At 55.0% G+C, this 16,665-nt stretch overlaps 2 protein-coding genes across 6 annotated transcripts; both read right to left on the bottom strand.

The window, feature by feature from the left end:
* Positions 1-508: 508 nt before the first annotated feature.
* Positions 509-11,084, bottom strand: Pcbp4 (poly(rC) binding protein 4). 2 transcript variants are annotated; one of them, XM_038323078.2, is made up of 14 exons: positions 10,481-11,084; positions 10,105-10,213; positions 4,148-4,298; positions 3,990-4,013; positions 3,862-3,894; positions 3,542-3,658; positions 3,183-3,314; positions 2,911-3,039; positions 2,569-2,643; positions 2,351-2,395; positions 2,213-2,276; positions 2,051-2,103; positions 1,792-1,961; positions 509-1,381 (listed from the first exon to the last, which is right to left on the bottom strand). In XM_038323078.2, the coding sequence occupies exons 3-14, from the start codon at positions 4,226-4,228 to the stop codon at positions 1,093-1,095; spliced, it is 1,212 nt and encodes a 403-aa protein (XP_038179006.1). In that variant the 5' UTR covers positions 4,229-4,298; positions 10,105-10,213; positions 10,481-11,084; the 3' UTR covers positions 509-1,092. The 2 variants fall into 2 exon arrangements, with proteins under 2 accessions (XP_038179006.1, XP_038179007.1); XM_038323079.2 differs by lacking the exon at positions 10,481-11,084 and having other exon boundaries at positions 509-1,184; positions 10,105-10,282.
* A 133-nt stretch (positions 11,085-11,217) lies between these two features.
* On the bottom strand, positions 11,218-16,424 carry Abhd14b (abhydrolase domain containing 14B). Of its 4 annotated transcripts, XM_038323091.1 has the most exons (5): positions 16,317-16,424; positions 15,999-16,038; positions 14,339-14,615; positions 12,721-12,962; positions 11,218-12,380 (listed from the first exon to the last, which is right to left on the bottom strand). In XM_038323091.1, exons 3-5 carry the CDS (start codon positions 14,547-14,549, stop codon positions 12,201-12,203), a joined length of 633 nt encoding a protein of 210 aa, XP_038179019.1. In that variant the 5' UTR covers positions 14,550-14,615; positions 15,999-16,038; positions 16,317-16,424; the 3' UTR covers positions 11,218-12,200. The 4 variants fall into 4 exon arrangements, with proteins under 4 accessions (XP_038179019.1, XP_038179020.1, XP_038179018.1 ...); XM_038323092.1 differs by lacking the exon at positions 15,999-16,038 and having other exon boundaries at positions 16,317-16,420; XM_038323090.1 differs by lacking the exon at positions 16,317-16,424 and having other exon boundaries at positions 15,999-16,149.
* Positions 16,425-16,665: the final 241 nt, after the last annotated feature.

Below are 16,665 nucleotides of genomic sequence, written 5' to 3'. Positions count from 1 at the left end.
TGAGGTTTCTCAGGAACCTGATTCTGAGCCCAATACTACTTATGTTCCTTTCCTGGGGCCTCGGTTTTCCCATGTGTATCCTGTACCATCTCCTAAGGACCCCTCCAGTGTAGGCTTTTTAAACTCATGGGTACTCCCTGGCCCAGAGGGGAGGGTCCTAAGAGCTCACAGCCAAAGGATGAGGGTCCGGGTTACAGCCACAGCAGGAGGAACCAGTGGAGAGACATTCAGAAGATATCCCTGCCATCTGTGCCACGGAGAAGTCGGACAGTCGGACTCAAACTCATTACTCAGACGGCTCAGCAAACAGCCCGACTGGTTTGGTGCTGAAGACAGGAGACTGAACACATGACCCCTAAAAGGGTCCTGCAATTTCACCCCAGAACTGACGTGTGGAAGGGGCTGTGGATCAACTGGGGCTGGATTCACAGATTGGGGTTCTTCGGGGTTCCGGCTACACCCTTCCCCTGGAAGTTTTGTCACCCCAACAGCAGTATTATTTCATGGCTTTCTGGTCGCTGAGAATATTTATTCAAAAACAGGGATTGAAAAAACTGTACAGAGAATCTGCTGCTGAGACCTGGGCCCCTGCCCCAGGCCACTCCCCCGGCAATAGGCAGAGCCCTCTCTTTGGGTTGCCCCCTGACAAGCCCAGCCAGTCTATTCCAGTCAAAAGGGTATCAGTGGAAGCAGCAGAATCTGCAGGGGATGAAGAGAAGCTTGGCCCCAGCCACCCCTCACTCTCCTCTAGTTCCCACTGGGGCAGTGGGCCAAAGGCCCAAAGGGATGGAGGACATGAGCAGCCTCCCACCTCAGGGCACTAGAGAGGCCCCGGCCATTCCCGGCATCCAAGCATAGGTCTGAAGGGGTGGAGCCCCTGCTCTGGGGCTGCCATAGCTCCTAGAACCCAGGGCCAGAAACTGTCCCCTCTCTGAGGAGGAACTCCAAAGATGGAGCAGGGTAGGGGGTGCATCCATGCGTCTGGCATTACTGGCGCTTGAGACCCCATGGTAGAGTCTCCTTGGGCAGGAAGGACGTGGAGGCAGCCCCTGCTGGCGGTCCTGCCTGCCCCGGCCTCGGCCTCAGCCGGCCTCAGTAGGGGGAGAATTTCTGTCGTTCAGCTTTCTTGCTCCCATTGGCCGCTGCCATCTTGGCAGTGTAGGCCGCCAAGCCCGGCGGTGGCCCTGGGGAAGCAGGTGGTAGAGCCAAGAAGGGCACAGGCTTGAGGCCGATGAAGTTGGAGAGGGAGATGGCATAAGGTGTGCCCAGCAGGCCTGGGGGAGCTGTGGGCAGGGCCGTCAGGGGTGGCGAGAAAGGGGTGGGCAGGTCTGCGGGGGCTGAGCCAGGTGTCCCCCCAGAGGTAGACTTGGCCGTCTCTAGACTGGAGAGAGGGACACAGAGGGGAGATGAGGGAAAGGTGGGGATGAGACAGGGGCCATGGGGTTAGCCAAAAGATGGGAGGGGAGTAGATTGGAGAACAGTAGTATGGGGTGGGGGTGTTTGGGGCAAGAATAGGAAAGGTTCAGAGGCAGGGAGGGTAGAAAATACAAGCAGATATAACTTGGGGTAAGAAGAAAACGAGGAAGGACCCAGGAAAAACCAACAGTGGGGAGACAGGACATGAGAGGTGGATAGATACAGGAGTAGTAAAAAGGCAACATGAATGGCTTAGGTAGAATACCACAGAAAGAGGAGAGGGGCTGAGGAGCAGCAGGGGATTGGTCCTGAGAGACAGGAGGTTATATTCCTTCCTTCCTACCCATGCTCTCCCACTGCCCGCCCCATGCTCACCAGGCAGTGATGAGGTACTGAGCCAGGGCAATGGAGACGGGTGAGCCAGTGATGGTCACATGCCGCTCCCCAGCACCCTCTGCTTGGTTCCCAATCTTGATATGTGCCCCTGACATCTGCCGGATCTCGCTGATCTTGCTGCCCTGGCGTCCGATCACACAGCCAATCAGCTAGGGGGAAGAAGGCAGAATTTAACGCTGAGCAAGGTCTAGGCCCCTGGATCCCTTCACCACCCTCCAGCCCCCCACCTTCTCCTCACATCATTGGGAACCAGGAACTCCTGCGAGCTGGTCTGTGTGCTGGGATCCAGTCCTGAGGCAGAAGAAAAGGACTGAGCATGGTTCTTGTTCTCTATGGGCCTCCCATGTCCACTGCAAGGGATGCCCAGCCCCTCCTGTCTCCTTTAGCAGGAACTGCTTACCTGGCACCACACTGGCTGAGGCAAAGGGAACTGCGTGGCCTGAGAGCTGCTGGAGCTTGGTGACCTGGGCCAGAGAACAGGGTCAGAAGTTAGAGGGGGCAATTCAGGAAGGGGTGTCTCAGGCTGTGGGTCACTCACCTCTGCAGGGGCCACTGCTCCATACTGACCCTGGACAGAGAAACCCTGTGGGGCAAAACGGTCAAAAAGGGAGCTGCTGTGACAGGCCAGATAGTTTGGCCAGATCACTCCCTGTGCCCTCCGCAGCCCCCCCCCCCCAATTTTCTAGTCCACTCTCTCCTCCACCTCGATCCCCCTTTTCCAGTAAGGCTCTTAGCCTCTCCTGATGCTGCCCTCACCTGGTTGGCAGAGAGCAGGACAGTACCTAGGGAGAGGCTTGGATGATATGGGATAGTGGCTCCTTTGGGCGGGGACTAGAAGACACAAATTGAAAAGCTTTGTCAAGATCAGGCCTCCCCAAGAATCCAATGGCCTTAAGGCATTCCCATGGCTTCCATGAAAATGTATCCCAGAGTGCCTTGAGCTTATAATCAGTCCATGGCTGTAGCTCTGCCTGCCCCACCCCACCTGATGTTGCAGCCATAAGATCTAAACGGTGACAAGCACCTGGAGACCTCTCCTGCCCTCCCCCTGGCTGCCCACCTCCAACCCCCCACCCCACCCCCGGCTCTGGAAAGCACCTCCAGAATAACAGCACATATCTGGCGCACACACAGGATGATGGCATCAGGCACCCCAGACACGGTGACAGCACGCTCTGTGGAATTGGGGAGCAGGTCCCCTGCCACCTGCACCTGGGCTCCCGTAGTCTACAAATAGAAAATAGTACCCACTTCTGTCGACTCCAGTAGCCAAGAGAAAGGGCAGCTCTGGAGCTCTAGTTCCCTCTCCCCTTGATGGGTAGAAGACATAGGTCCACGGGTACACCCATGGGTGGTCTCTCTCTGCTCACCTCTCGGATCTCCTTGATTTTGGTGCCTGCCTTCCCAATCAGTGATCCACACTGACTGGCAGGGATGACAAGGCGCAAGGTCACCGGAGGTCTGGAGACACTGCCGCCATTTGCAGGAGCAGCACAAAGGTCCTGGGGCAGAAAGACAGTGAGTCGGCCATGTATGCCCCTGCTACTCCCCCACCCTCCCTCAAGTACTTTCCTGAAGAGGGATAGGGAGAAAGCCTCCTTCCTAGACCTCCTCCAAGAGAACATGGCCTTGGACTTGACCTTCCCTCCCCCATAGCCACTATCTGGAGACAGGGTCAGGTTTCTCACAGGCAGCCACCCTCAGACTCCCACCCCAGTTAGGCACGAACCTCATCCAGCTTGAAGGCAATCATGGAGACGGCGTGGAAGACGGCGGCTGTAGAGCCGGTGATGGTAGTAATCCGCTCAGGGCAGGAGCCCTCAGAGATGGTTATCCTGGCACTGCTCTGCAGGTGTGGGACAAGCACCGGGCAGCAGGCATCCTCCCCACTGTGGTGCCAGGGATCTGTCTGCCTGCCCCAGTCACTAGAAACTGGCATTCTTCTGGGCACTCGGTTATCCCAGGTGCGGTGATTCAGAGGAAAGGATGGCCACCTCCCTTCCCTTCAACATCAGGGGCCCTGGGCTCCTCCCCTGACCCCATCTTTACCTGCTCCCGGATTCTCTTTACAGTCTCTCCCTTCTGTGGGAGACAAAAACCAAGATTCCTAAGTGGTTGCCCCTTAACCAGGGCTGAGGCTCAAGTTGAGGGGAACATACGGAGAACTGGACACCTACCTTCCCAATGATGCTGCCCACTTCCTGTAGAGATAACAAGAGTGGACTCAGATGGGTATGAATGCCCCGGGCTCAGGTCCTCCTGTCACTCAGGGAGGGGAGCAGCACTGAGACCAGACATGTGCTGCCCCAGGGCTCTGCCAGCCCCACCCACTCACCTTCCCATGCATCAACATCCGCAGCGTGAGGGTGATGCTAAGCTCTGGCTCCTCCTCCAGCCCCGCATCTGAACTGCTCATTCTGTCAGGCGGGGCTGGGGCCACAGCGGCCTGGGAGTGTGTCCACGCTGTGGCTGTGGCTCAGCTGGCTCTAGACAGGGCAGCAGAAAAGAGAGTCTGAGAGGAGCCCTGGTTACTCCGCCGCCACTGCTCTTACATAGGACCGCAAAGCCAGGCCAGCCAAACTCAAGGAGAAGGGAGACAGCCTGGGCCTTGAGTTCTAAATGTCCTTCTGACCAGTGTATTTGTGCGCTTCTTCCTGGCTGTGTAATCCTGGTCACTGAAGCCTTCTGGACCTCAGTCATCCAACCTAGAAAACAACTACCGAATCCTATCCTCTAAATATATGAGTTTTTGAAAAATGAGACAATCTTATGACAGATACCCAATTTCCCTTCCTCCCAAGTCTTGGAAAGGTGGCAGGGGATCAGAGCTCACTGGCTGAATGCTTGTCTAGAATATATGTGGCGCTAGGTCTGGACGACTATAAGAAACCACAGGACGGCTTCCTCCCTCACTTGGAAGGTAAAATCTCCGTAGATTGAGCATCCACTGTGGAATCAAGGATAAAAACCTTACTCTGGGCCAGGCACAGAAGCATAGGCCTGTAAACCCAGGATGTACCCAGGCTAAGGCAGGAGGCTCTCATTCAAGGGTAGCCTTGGCCATGTAGTGAGACCCAGCTTCAAAAAAGGAAAGAGAAGTTTACCCTAAATATGAGGTACCAGCTTCCAGAGGCCAGGGCTGGCTGGCTGGCTTAACAACGGTGGAGAAGAGGCCGAAGAGGAAGCTGAAGCCTAGCAAAGGTTTAGGACAGGAGGCCCATAAGGCGAGTTCCCAATGACTCGGAGCCATTAGAGGAGAAAGTCACTGCAGACATGAGGAATGATCCGCTCAACGATGACATGGGGTAAAGATAGGCTCTCTCTACAGTGGTATTTCTGATCTCTTTCCTATGTTCTCAGAATGGTCCTGTGCATAGGAAGCAGGAGGTGTGAAGAGTGGCCACATACCCACCTAGAACACACTACTGTACTAGAGACATGGCACTGGGGCTCCATTCCCACACACATCAGAGAGGATCTGTCTCCTTGGGACTGGGTGATGGATAAGAGAAGGATTTGGTGGGCTGCAGGAATGTCAAGGCCATTAACTGATGGAGCAAGGCCGAGCCTGAGATTAGCTACTAGGATTAGTTTAGCCGCCAACCCTCCCCACCCGACCCCTTTTCATGCCTCAACTTAATCCTGAACCTTAATCCTCCTCAGAAATCCTTCAGTAGCGGCTGTCTCCCGCCATGGCCCAGCCTTGATGGTGAGCCCAATGGGGACTAGAACTCGAGGAGGACAATGGAACCAACTGGTGCCAATAGAGAATCTGGACCCAGACATCACTAACCATAGGAATTCTTTCTGCCTAGAAGGGTGTTGGAACAAAGGATAAGTGGTCCCCAATGGGAATACTTTGTCAGCCCTATGTCCTATCCGGACATGAGGGTCCAGGTTTCAGAGCTCTGCCCAAAGCCTTTCTCTGAATGTCTTATGCCAGCCAGAGTTTCAGTATGGAGTGGTTAGGGAATTCCCAACCTCGCTTTCTCTTGGATACCTGAGTGAGCCACTGTACCAAACTGCAGTCTCCTTTCCCCCTTGAATGGGGACAGTCAGACTGGCAGCATTGTCCCCACATGTTTTTTCTCAGGTGTCCACTTCTTCCATTTGAGTTCAGCCATAGGACTCGCCACAGGGTGGAGACCAGCAATAGATTCGGGGCCTGTGTTCTTTGGGCATCCTGGCCAGCCATGCGCTGGCTGCCCTTGCTAGACATTCCCCTGGCTGCCTGCACTTCCCCCATCAAAGCGCCTGTGATGACGTGCATAGTTTCTGTCTCCCTGGACAGCCAAGCCTGGGAGCCCCTTAGAACAGGAGCCAAAGCTGCCACCTTCTCCTTGTGTCCCCAGGGCTCAGTTCAGAGCCAGGCTAGAGAGGGTGCTCAGACATATCAGGGACAGGAGCAAATGAATTTGTGCCACAGGAGGGTCTGTAACCTGCCCAAGGTCACAGAAAGAAGGGGTGTAGTGGGAAGAATGGGGCCAACAAGCTCCTGTAGGACCGGACCAGGCTCCATTTGGGGCCCATTTGGAGCTGTTCTGGTCTTGGTCTTTTGATCCTTTTCTGAAGTGGGATCTAGATTGCAGTGGCCTGGGGAGCCTCTGCCTGGCCAGTGGATGGTCATCCTGTTTGGAAAACGCTGATGGCTTATCTGGGGCCATAGGATCTTAAGCTCCAGAATTCCGTGGACTCTTAATTGGGTGACAAACTGTGGGAGATCTGAAAGCAGTCTTCCTAGGACTTCTTGTGACACCAGGAAAAATGGACCGTGGGCGAAACTGTTAGTCTTGCTAGAAAGATGCCTAGGTCTGCAGCAGAGACCCACTGCCCCAAATTCAAAAGGTGACCTTGGCCTTCCCTGGCCTGGATCTGGATTTACCCACCTGCACTGTTTGGGGAGTCAAGGTAAGGGAGAGTTGCTGGTATCTCCATGAGCCTGTTCCGAGAGACTCTTGAGTTTTTCCTATCGTTTGGAAAGAAGGAGGCTCCTGACCCTCCTCCAGACCCTTCTCCCAGAGTCCTAAGCATAAGTAGCCCCACTGGGCATTCATTACCAGATGCCCTGGGGGTTTGCACTGGGGGTTTAAGGAGTATCTTGCCGCTTCAGTCTGGAGGGGCCCCAGGTCTCTGCTAGGCCACCCACGTGGCAGCCACACATCATGCCACACTGACCTCCAGCTCACCTCTGAGGGTGCCCAGCCCCCTCTGGTCAGCAGAGCTCCCTGGCAGAACATCCCACTCTCAGACCAATCCTCTGACCTCGGTCCTTCCTTCTTTTGCTTCCCAGGCCCCCTCCCCAGTCCAAGTGCCTACTCCTTCTGAACCTGGCTTCCTGCCACTCCGCTTGGAGGGGCTGGGGGGGGGGGTGACAGCTGTGTAAGCGAAGGCTGCCCCCTTCCTGCCCCTCCCCCCAGCTGTCTCTCTCCTATGACAGCTGTCCAATCAAAGGGCTGGGGGGCTTAGCCAGCCCCCCCACCACATGCAGGGATCAAGTGTCCTCCCTGGCTTTGTTCTAGTGCAAGAACAATCCAGGGGAGGGGAGGGCTCTGGGGCCAGTTGAACCAAGCAGGCTGTCCCGCCTCTCGGGGGATTCCCTCTGTTCAGTGTGTCTGGACCACTAGAGACTGTGGACCCACCGGGGCTACAGAGGGTTGGGGGAATCCAGTCTCCAACTTCACCTCACATCTCATGCCCACCTTAGACCTCCTAAGTAGCCTCCTTCAACCCTTAATCCGAAAACAGTCAGGCTGGCCACACCCGATGATGCTAGGGAATGGTTAAGCATCGGGCATGGCAGGGTGTGGCAGGAGGGTGGCCACTAGGCCTTGGTGAGGGGCTTGGCAGCCTTGAGACCTCCTGGATCCCTTGTTCATCCCATACTCTGGGCATGCTCACCCTTGCTGGTTAGCCTGGTCTCCACAAAACTGCCCAGCATCCTCAGACCCATGGACCCATCTCAACCTTTCAACCTCCCAGGATGGCCAATCATGCCTAGCTAGGAGGGAGGAGACGGTGGGTGGGGGGCGGACATGGATATTAGGGAAGCAGTTGTAGACCCTGGTTTCTTGATTCAAGTCTGTCTGGTAAAGTGCCAGGGAAAAGGAACATAGAAGAAGATAAACTGGTGGGTGCCAGGCATGCTATACCCCCTAGAGTCGCCCAAGAGTCTTCATGGCGGAGGGAAACCAAGGCAGGCTCAGGCCCTGCTCAGTGCCACTGTCTATCCAAGTTGAAAAAGCTCTCCAATTGCCATTCTCCATGCCAAAAACTATGCTCACTCTGCTATTTACCAACCACCCATGGATCCCCAGGACCCAAGGGATAAAACCTGACCTCTATGCACCCGCAACGGAGGCCTCCAAGGTCCTAGCAGCTTCTGTCGCATCTCTGCCTCATCCCAGGCCACAAAATAGGTCTAGAACCTCAGACAGTCTTTGCTGACACTTCCAGCTTGAAATACTTATCCCCTTCACTCTCTGGCAAAAAGTCTTCTCAAATACTTCCTCCTCCATGGAGCCTTCCAACCTTTCAATTCAAACGAAATTTCTCTGGCCTCTGTGCTTCCCAAAGACACAGCTACAAGTCAAAAGAGGCCCAGTTGGCATTTCTGAGCCTATCTTTCTGCTACAGAAGAATAGGAAATCCGAAACAGGACCTGGCCCCAGAGAACGGGGGAGTTAGGGCTCGCTGGCCCTGGAACACTAGAGATCATCACACCTCAGAGTGTTGGGGCTGTAAGCACATGGCAGAATCAGGACATGTCTGATCAGAATTCCAAGTTCCGGCCCAGCATCCCAGCCTGTTTCTGCTGGTCTCCTAGGCCTAGGGGCTCGCTCAGCATGCTGCTGAAGGGAGGAATTTGAGAGTTCTGAGAGACCAGAGTGGGTCCCCCAACAGGGAGAAGAGCGGGTAGAAATGCCATGGTGTGAGATGGATCTCACAGCATTGAGGTGGGTTCATCCAATCACAACTAGAAAAGCCTCACCAATCAGGAGGCTAACCTGAGGCCTAGGGAGGAAGGGAGTTGTTTAGAAGGCTGCATAGGATGTGACAGGCAGGCCAGGAGAACCCACCTGGACAGCCCAGAGCTCTTTCCACCAAGAGCGAAGTCGCGGTGATAGAGGCTGGAGGAGAACTGGGATGAGAGTAGGAGGGTGGACAGAGCCTGTCTGGGGCCATAGGGTGGGGCAGGCCAGCCTCTCTGCGGCCTGGGCCTGCCAGGGTGTGTGGGCCGCCCGCTCCCAGCCCCCCACCCTGAGCATGCAAAGAGAACAATCCCCTTGTGTTTGGGCAGCCTGAGCCTGCATGCTGATGAAGGCTAGGGGGTGGGGGCTGGGATGGGGTGCTTTGAAAGTTGAGGGGGTTCCAGGACCTAGAGGGATAATATCCTCAAATGAAGAAACAATAGACCCCCCTCCCAGGTGCTGGCTCTGAGGCCACCAGGGTGACCCCCCTGAACAGCCTGAGTCAGAGACCAACTCCTGACCAATGCCTGGGGTCTGAGAGCTCTTTATAAGGGGAAGAAGAGTCTCTGGAAACACATGCCTTGTTGGTCCAGAAAAAAAGGTAACCATCCTGGGCTTGGTGAGGACCCACAGCCCCACATCCCAAGAGAAGCGATGTGAATGGACCACGGTACATCCCCTTGAAGACCATTCCCTTGGGTGCCAGGATGGGGCGGGGCCCTGGGTGCCACAGGTCTCAAGATGGCGGGCCTGGTTTAGGAGAGTGAGGAGGTGGGCACCTCCCTCTCCTGGCCAGGCACGCATGAGGGCCAGGTTGAAGTAAGTAGCAGAGCCCCTTCACCTCCTCCCCATCCCAGACCAAGAGCTGGAGATGAAGAGCCACAGGGAATGAGGGACCACTTTGTGCTCTCCATCCCGCCCCCCCTTGGCCTGGAGTCTGGCTCCTTCAAGGACTGCAGAGAATGGGAAGGGGTGTGTGAGAGCCAGGAGCTGCAGAGAATGGCAGATGAGAACAGAGATGAAGTAGAACCCGAACCTGGGCCATGAGGTCCAGAACGAAGAGCAAGCTCAAAGGACAGAAATAGCGAATAGGATGGGAGCCTCAAACCTGGTACCTAAGGTCCAAGAAATCCCTCCCTGAAGTGGGGTGTTCCCCTGGAAAACCAACGCCCCCCACCTGTGCAGGCCTCAGCCGAATTGGACAAGGACCATGCTCCTCGCAGTTCCCCCAGGATAGCGGTCGGTGCACACAGGAGCGGATCCCCCTCCCCAGCGAACCCCCAAACTTCATGGCCCGCGGTGCCCCGCCCGGCCCTCGCCTTACCTCGCTGGGGTTGTTCTGCGGCGGCGGTAGCGGCGGCGCGGCGGCTGGGCCGCTCAGTCCCACATTGTCCCCGGGAAAGGCGGCCGCTCACAACTGCGAGTGACATCAGCTGCGAACAATGAGGGGTTTGACAGGCGCGGAGCCCGGCCGGCCCGGAGCCCGGCTCCGCGCCCCCCCACCCCCACCCCCCGGCCCGCCTGGCCCGGCCCCGCCCCGCCCCCTCCCGGATCCGATTACAGCGCGGCGGGCCCGCCCCAGCAGCCCCAGTGCCGCAGCCGCCCGCCCCGCCCCGCCCCGCCCCGCTCCGCGCGGTCCGGCGTCCCAAGCGGCCGCTGCTTCCGGGAGGGAGCCATGGACCCTTTCCCCTGCGGCTCACCAGGACCTCGGGATCCTCCCAGTGTGGCTCTCACTGGGCCGGTCCTTCCCGCCCAGCGCTCCTGCCCAGCTCGCCGCAGCCTTCATCTCAGCCCGGGCCGCGCCTCCCGGCTTCTGTCCCACGGCCCTCCGCCCTGCCCGGGCTCTGGCTTCTTCGCCATCCTTCACTCTGGGGTCCAGCCCAACAAGACGGGCCACCTACAGCTTCCTCACTGCTCAGCCCTAGTCCGCCCGGACAGGTTACCCGACTGGAGGAGGGGCCTGAGAGAGCGGTGTGGCCCTTAGCACCCTGTCCCGTGATCCCCCAAGTCTACTGCCAAATTCCTTTTGGAGCTAGGGTTGTAAGGGACAGAGCGCCATTAAATCCTTTACTAGGAAAGGCATAGTAGTGTGTGTGTGTGTGTGTGTGTGTGTGTGTGTGTGTGTGTGGCGGGGAGGGTGTACTGAGCTCGCCCCTCCCCCATCTCAGAGCAGATATTCTCCCCCTTTCGGTAATCGGCTCATGCGGGCCCCACTGACCTCCACCTCCCCGCCTAAACTGAATCTCTTGGCACCTGGGTGTGTGTGTGGGTGGGGAGGGGAATCCAATCTCCCTTTCCCTCCATCTGGCCTAGTGGACAAAGGGCAGGGGGACCATCTGGTCCCGCCAGAGTGGGGGAGGAGCCCGCAGAGGCAGTCCCTAGGGGAAGGGGGAGGAGCGTCCCGGGCTGAGACTGAGACAGAGACAGCAAAAGCATGTGAGGTCTAATAGCATCACTTTATTTCAGGGACCTACACAGTCGGTCTCCCCACGCCACCCGCAAACCTCATAGCAGAAAACAGGCTTGGCTAAGAAGAGTCAGGCTTGATGACCTGCGGAAGCTGTGCAGCCCCCAAAACGAAGGGGGAAAGTAAAACGGGTATATTTGAAAGGCAGAGGGGTGCACCTCCCCTTCTGAGGAAGGAAGCAATTCTGGCCTGGGACCAGTTGCAACGTGTAGGTGAGAGAAATCTAGGGCTGGCTTTCTCTTTAATCTGGCAAGCGGATCTTTCACAAAGACTGGCTCGTAAAGAGGTTCCCACCTTCCTTCACAGGGAATTGTACATGTACCTGTGCAGGCCTGTGATACAAGGCTGCTCAAGACAATGGTGATGGTGGTGCACACCTTTAATCCCAGCACTTGGGAGGCAGAGGCAGGCAGATCTCTATCTCTCTTTGAGTTCGAGGCCAGCCTGGTCTACAGAGCAAGTTCCAGGACAGCCAAGGCTACACAATGAAACCCTGTCTGGAAAAACTTTAAAAAAAAAAAAAAAAAAAAAAAAAGGAATGTGGATATCAGTCCAATCATGTGGATCCACGTGCTCCCAAGGGAAGGGTTCTGTTTGGGTGTGGGATGAATCTAAACAAGCATTCATACATGTCTGTTATCTATGACCTAAGAGGGGTAGGGAAGTTAAGGGAATGTCTGGTCTGCAGCTGAAGAAAGAGGTGGAGGGAACGTAAGCTAAGCGGTGAGAGCCAAGCAAGGAGAAGCTCATGGATTACCCACAATCAGATTTCTCCCCTGAATCTGAGGCTTTTCCCACTTGATTTTACCTCCTTGATCCGATCTGCAGCTGCAAGAGAAAAGCAGAAGAACCCAGACAAATGTATAGACAGACCTGTGGCAGATGAGACTGGGAGAAGCCAGCGAGAGACCCCAGAGCAGGCAGGCTGTCACCCCTATCAGTAGGACTGAGTCTCATGCTAGTTCCTGCAGGAAATCCAGCAGCCCTGTGTGCCACTCCTCAGGCTTGTCTAGGTAACAGGGATGCCCCGCCCCCTCCATGACCAGCACTCTGTGGTTGGGCAGCTGCTTCAGGTGTTGAAAGCTGGAGGAACCCATGGGGTCCTGGTCTCCATATACAATCAGAGCTGGAGTCTGAGCGGAAGGAAAGGAAGAAAGAATCAAGGAGATCGCCACACCAGCCCCAGCCTTTAAAGGTCAGCTTCAGCCCTCATCACCACTATAGTCTCTTCCTGCCCACCTGGAGACAAGCTGATCCAGTTAGTGGGTCGGGACATTTGTACTTTCCCCAGTACACAATTTTATACAGGGTTTGGCACAGTAATCTAACAAGTCAAACAAAAGGAGTTAGGTGTTCAGATCTCCCCAGAAACCACCCCGTTGGTTACCCAGCCTCCAGCTGAGGAAGGCCCAGGGATGGTCCCCACCTTGCTCCTAACATACCATCTCAGCTTTACACACACACAAAAGATACCTTAACGCTGGCATAGTCAGCAGCGCTGATTTTGTCTGTGCAGATGGGAGCCACTGGGACATAACCCCGGAGTTGGGACCCAGGGGCCACGAGGAAGGGCAGTGCATACATTCCACTTAAGGATGGACTGATCACAACTGGGGGCCCCAGCTCCAAGGCATCCACCACGGCTGCTAGGAAGCTGCCAGGGGCCAATTCCCCGACAGGGGCAGGGGCTGCTGCTTCCTTGGAACGGCCAAGACCTGCAGGGATTCAGGTGTAGGAGAGACAAGGGCAATGAATGAGAAGGATCCCTTCTTCCAGCATGTGCTCCTAGGTCGATCTCTGTGTGCCCAGGTTCGTGTAACACCAGTGGCCTGCACTCATTCACACCCACAGCCCAGTGTATTATATTTGTAGCAAGAACGGGACATCTCTTTCCATGTTTGCGTTCATACTAACAGTGTCCCGGAAAGAGTCAAGCTCTGGAGTCTATCAGGGCTCCCAGGTCTCCATTTACTATAAAGATGACCATGCGGGCTGGAGAGATGGCTCAGCAGTTAAGAGCATTGCCTGCTCTTCCAAAGGTCCTGAGTTCAATTCCCAGCAACCACATGGTGGCTCACAACCATCTGTAATGAGTTCTGGTGCCCTCTTCTGGCCTCCAGGCATACAAGCAGACAGAATATTGTATACATAATAAATAAATAAAAATTTTAAAAAAAGATGACTATAGGTCAGGCCTCTCAGCCCTCCTCAGCTGCCCAGTTTCCCCTCTCTGTTGAAAAGGGATGAGGAACGTTCCTGCCATTTAAACTTGTGAAAATTAGTTAACTGTTTGGAAGGCACCTAGCCCTCCTGGAGGATCAAACCTGAGATGAATGCTTCTACACTGGGACCTGCCAGTCAGTCCCCACCTTTAATATTAGCTGTAGACCTTTACCCTGAAGCTCAGCCCAACCCTCTGTTAGAAGCAAGCCTGGCCAGACTGGAGATCTGCCCTTGAAACCTGAAACCACATATCAGCCACCAGCCCTAGCCCGTGAGGGGATTAGATCCTGCAGATATCTATGCCTCCAATTCCTCACTAGACATTAAGATGGACGGGGCCTGGTGATCCAGGTTGTGACAGGCAATCTGGAAGCTATTCCTGCCTTCTGCAGCGCCCAAGGAATCTGTTTGCATGTAAGTGATCAGGTCCTTAGCCATCCATCAGGCCCTGCCTCGCTTCCCAAGGCTCCGGAGGACTTACTGGCAGTGCTTCCAACAGCCTATAAATATGACTCTGCCAAGGGACTTCCAATCAACTGAGCACCCGTCACTAGCCCTCAAGTATTAGCCAATACATTCACACTGAGAACCTCATTCTGTGCTCACTAGGGATAGTCACCAGCAGGAGTGTGGTACCTTTCTCTACAAATGAGGAAAGTGAAGCCCAGAAACATTGAGACACAGGCTCGGTAACAATGAGAAGCAACCGGGCAGTGTATCGACCCTACTAAAGCAAGACTAGACAAAAGTTCAAAGGTCCATGCACTGTGTGCCTGTCAAGTTCAGGGCCCTGCCTGGCTAAATCCTTCCATTTCTCCATCCTTAAGTTTTCCCCAACCCTGGCCCAGGAGCCCACCCCCAAAAGTACCTGGTAGGTCAATGGCCACAGCCCTGTAGCCAGCTTCAGCCAGCCTACGCAGAGTACCCAGGTTCTGCCAGGTCTCAGAGGAGAAGCGGATACCATGCAACAGCAGCACAGAGAAGCGAGCAGCCTGCCCACTGCCAGGCTGAGCCTCTCTGAAGAAGAGGCCCTGACCTTGCACCTGGATGGTGCCCTCATGCTGGTCCACACTGGCCATGCTTGATGGTGATGTGCCTGTAGTTCAAAGCCAGGCTGATGAGCATTGGGTGAAAGAGCACCCTGCCTGGGGACAGCAGGGAACAGTTAGGTGACCACCAGGTCTCTAGAATCTGAATTAAGGTCAGGAAAAGAAGCTACTATTTCTGCTTCTCCCACTTCGTTATATGATATTGGGCTTCAACTGACTGAACAATGGCAGAATTAAGAATGCCACTTAAGAATTTAAGACAAGCTGTCAGACAATGGTGGCGCACGCCTTTAATCCCAGCACCTGGGAAACAGGGGCAACGAATCTTTGTGAGTTCCAGGACAGGTAGGGCTACACAGTGAAACCCTGTCTCAACCCCCACCCCAATAATAAATAAATAGATAAATAAATATTAAGAAAAACTAGTCAGGTGGTGGTGACACACGCCTTTAATCCCAGCACTCGGGAGGCAGAGGCAAGTGGATATCTGTGAGTTCAAGGCCAGCAGAGCTAGCTTCCAGAAAGCTAGGGCTGTTACACCGAGAAGCCCTGGCTTGAAAAACAAAATACAAAAACAAAACAAACAAACAAAAAAACTACATGAGCTGGGTAGTGGTGGCCCAAGCCTTTAGTCTGAGCACTCAGGAGCAGAGGCAGGCAAATCTCAAGGCCACCCTGGTCTATAATGAGTTCCCGGATAGGAAGGGCTACACAGAGAAACCATGTCTCAGGGGAAAAAAGAGAGACAGAAAGAAAGGAAAGAAGAAAAGAAGGAAGGAAGAAAGCCTTGTGTGGTGACACGTGCCTTTAATCCCGGTACTTGGGAGGCAGAGAGAGGTGGATGGATCTCTGTGACTTCTAGGCCAGCCTGATCTACAAAGCGAGTTCCAGGACAGCCAGCTCTGTTCCGAAAAACCAAAAGAAAAAAAGAAAAAGAAAAGCTATGCATCTGGGTGGGTCGCACCAGCAGTGGAGATATCTGCTGGTAGGAAAAACTGGTATATGGGACTATTCAATACTAGTTCATACTAGTGGATAAAAAGAAAAAAACCCTGATACATGCCTGGCACACAGTAAGCGCTCAGTCGAGGTTAAACGCTATCTTGATTAGCCTCTTCTAGCCTAGCACTATCGTAGAGCGGGTGAGCTGGCAGTAAATACAGTTAACAGTGAGACCAAGTTTGTTTGGGATGAAGGCCCATTTTCCAGAGACAGAAACACATGCACCAGTCGGCAAAGACTTTGGAGTTCCTGACTGTCAGGAACGCGGGGTTCTCAGCGCGCTGGCCGCTGGAGCCCAACCGGTGGACGCTGCGGTCACCCGCGGTCTGTCTGTCCACAGCACCCCACAATTCCGGATCCCTGGGTCTGTCTGAAGGAAACACGGGAAGGAGGGGCAGCCCAGAGAGAGGTGATCTGGAGAGCCGAGATGAGAAGACTTGGGGCCGGTGGGAAAGAGTCGAGAGTGCAGAGTGGTACCTGGAAATTTGCGTGGTCTTCGGCAGGAGAATGGCGAGTGCTGTGGCGGGTGGGGAGAAAAGCGGGCAGGAGGTGGAGACAGACCCGAGGGTTCCGGGCGCCCTCTTTTGGTCACAAACTACCACAAGACTCGTCTGCACTTTAACCCTTCGTTCTTCTCCCACCTAACCTATTTCCCCGCCTCCACCCCCATGTGCCCCAAGAGCCAGGCTGAAGGTCTTGAAATTCTCAGCTATCTGCCCCACACGGAAGTGGCCTGCCATGAGGGGGAAAGCTATTTCTGGTATCCCTGCTGTCCGCCCCCCTAAACCCGCTCACCCCGAGTCAGGACAATCCAGGACGAGCTGTGCACCTGTCATGAAGCTGACATTCTACATATCAGCGTGTAAGGCTCTGCCAAAGTTCAGCCAGGTGGCATGGGAGTCTTTTCCGAGCCTGTAGAATAATTAATGCTTTTCTGGTTAATGTCAGCCTTGGCAAAGCATCAACAAATAGTGAACCTTTTGCACCCTTCATGGCGTCCCTGCCCCAAGGCCTGGTTGTAACACAGAAGCCTGAACCTGGGGCAGACCAGATGTTGATCACAGGTTGCCAACCAATAATTGGTGTCTTGAGCAGACCGGGAGCTCAGAGACCCCACTAAAGCTCTGACCCTGCAGGGGAATGG

Source organism: Arvicola amphibius, chromosome 3 (assembly GCF_903992535.2).
Source record: "Arvicola amphibius chromosome 3, mArvAmp1.2, whole genome shotgun sequence".
Taxonomy (NCBI): Eukaryota; Metazoa; Chordata; class Mammalia; order Rodentia; family Cricetidae; genus Arvicola; species Arvicola amphibius.
The sequence above is the reverse complement of the archived record's forward strand: the minus strand, read 5'-3'. Positions and strand labels throughout refer to the sequence as shown.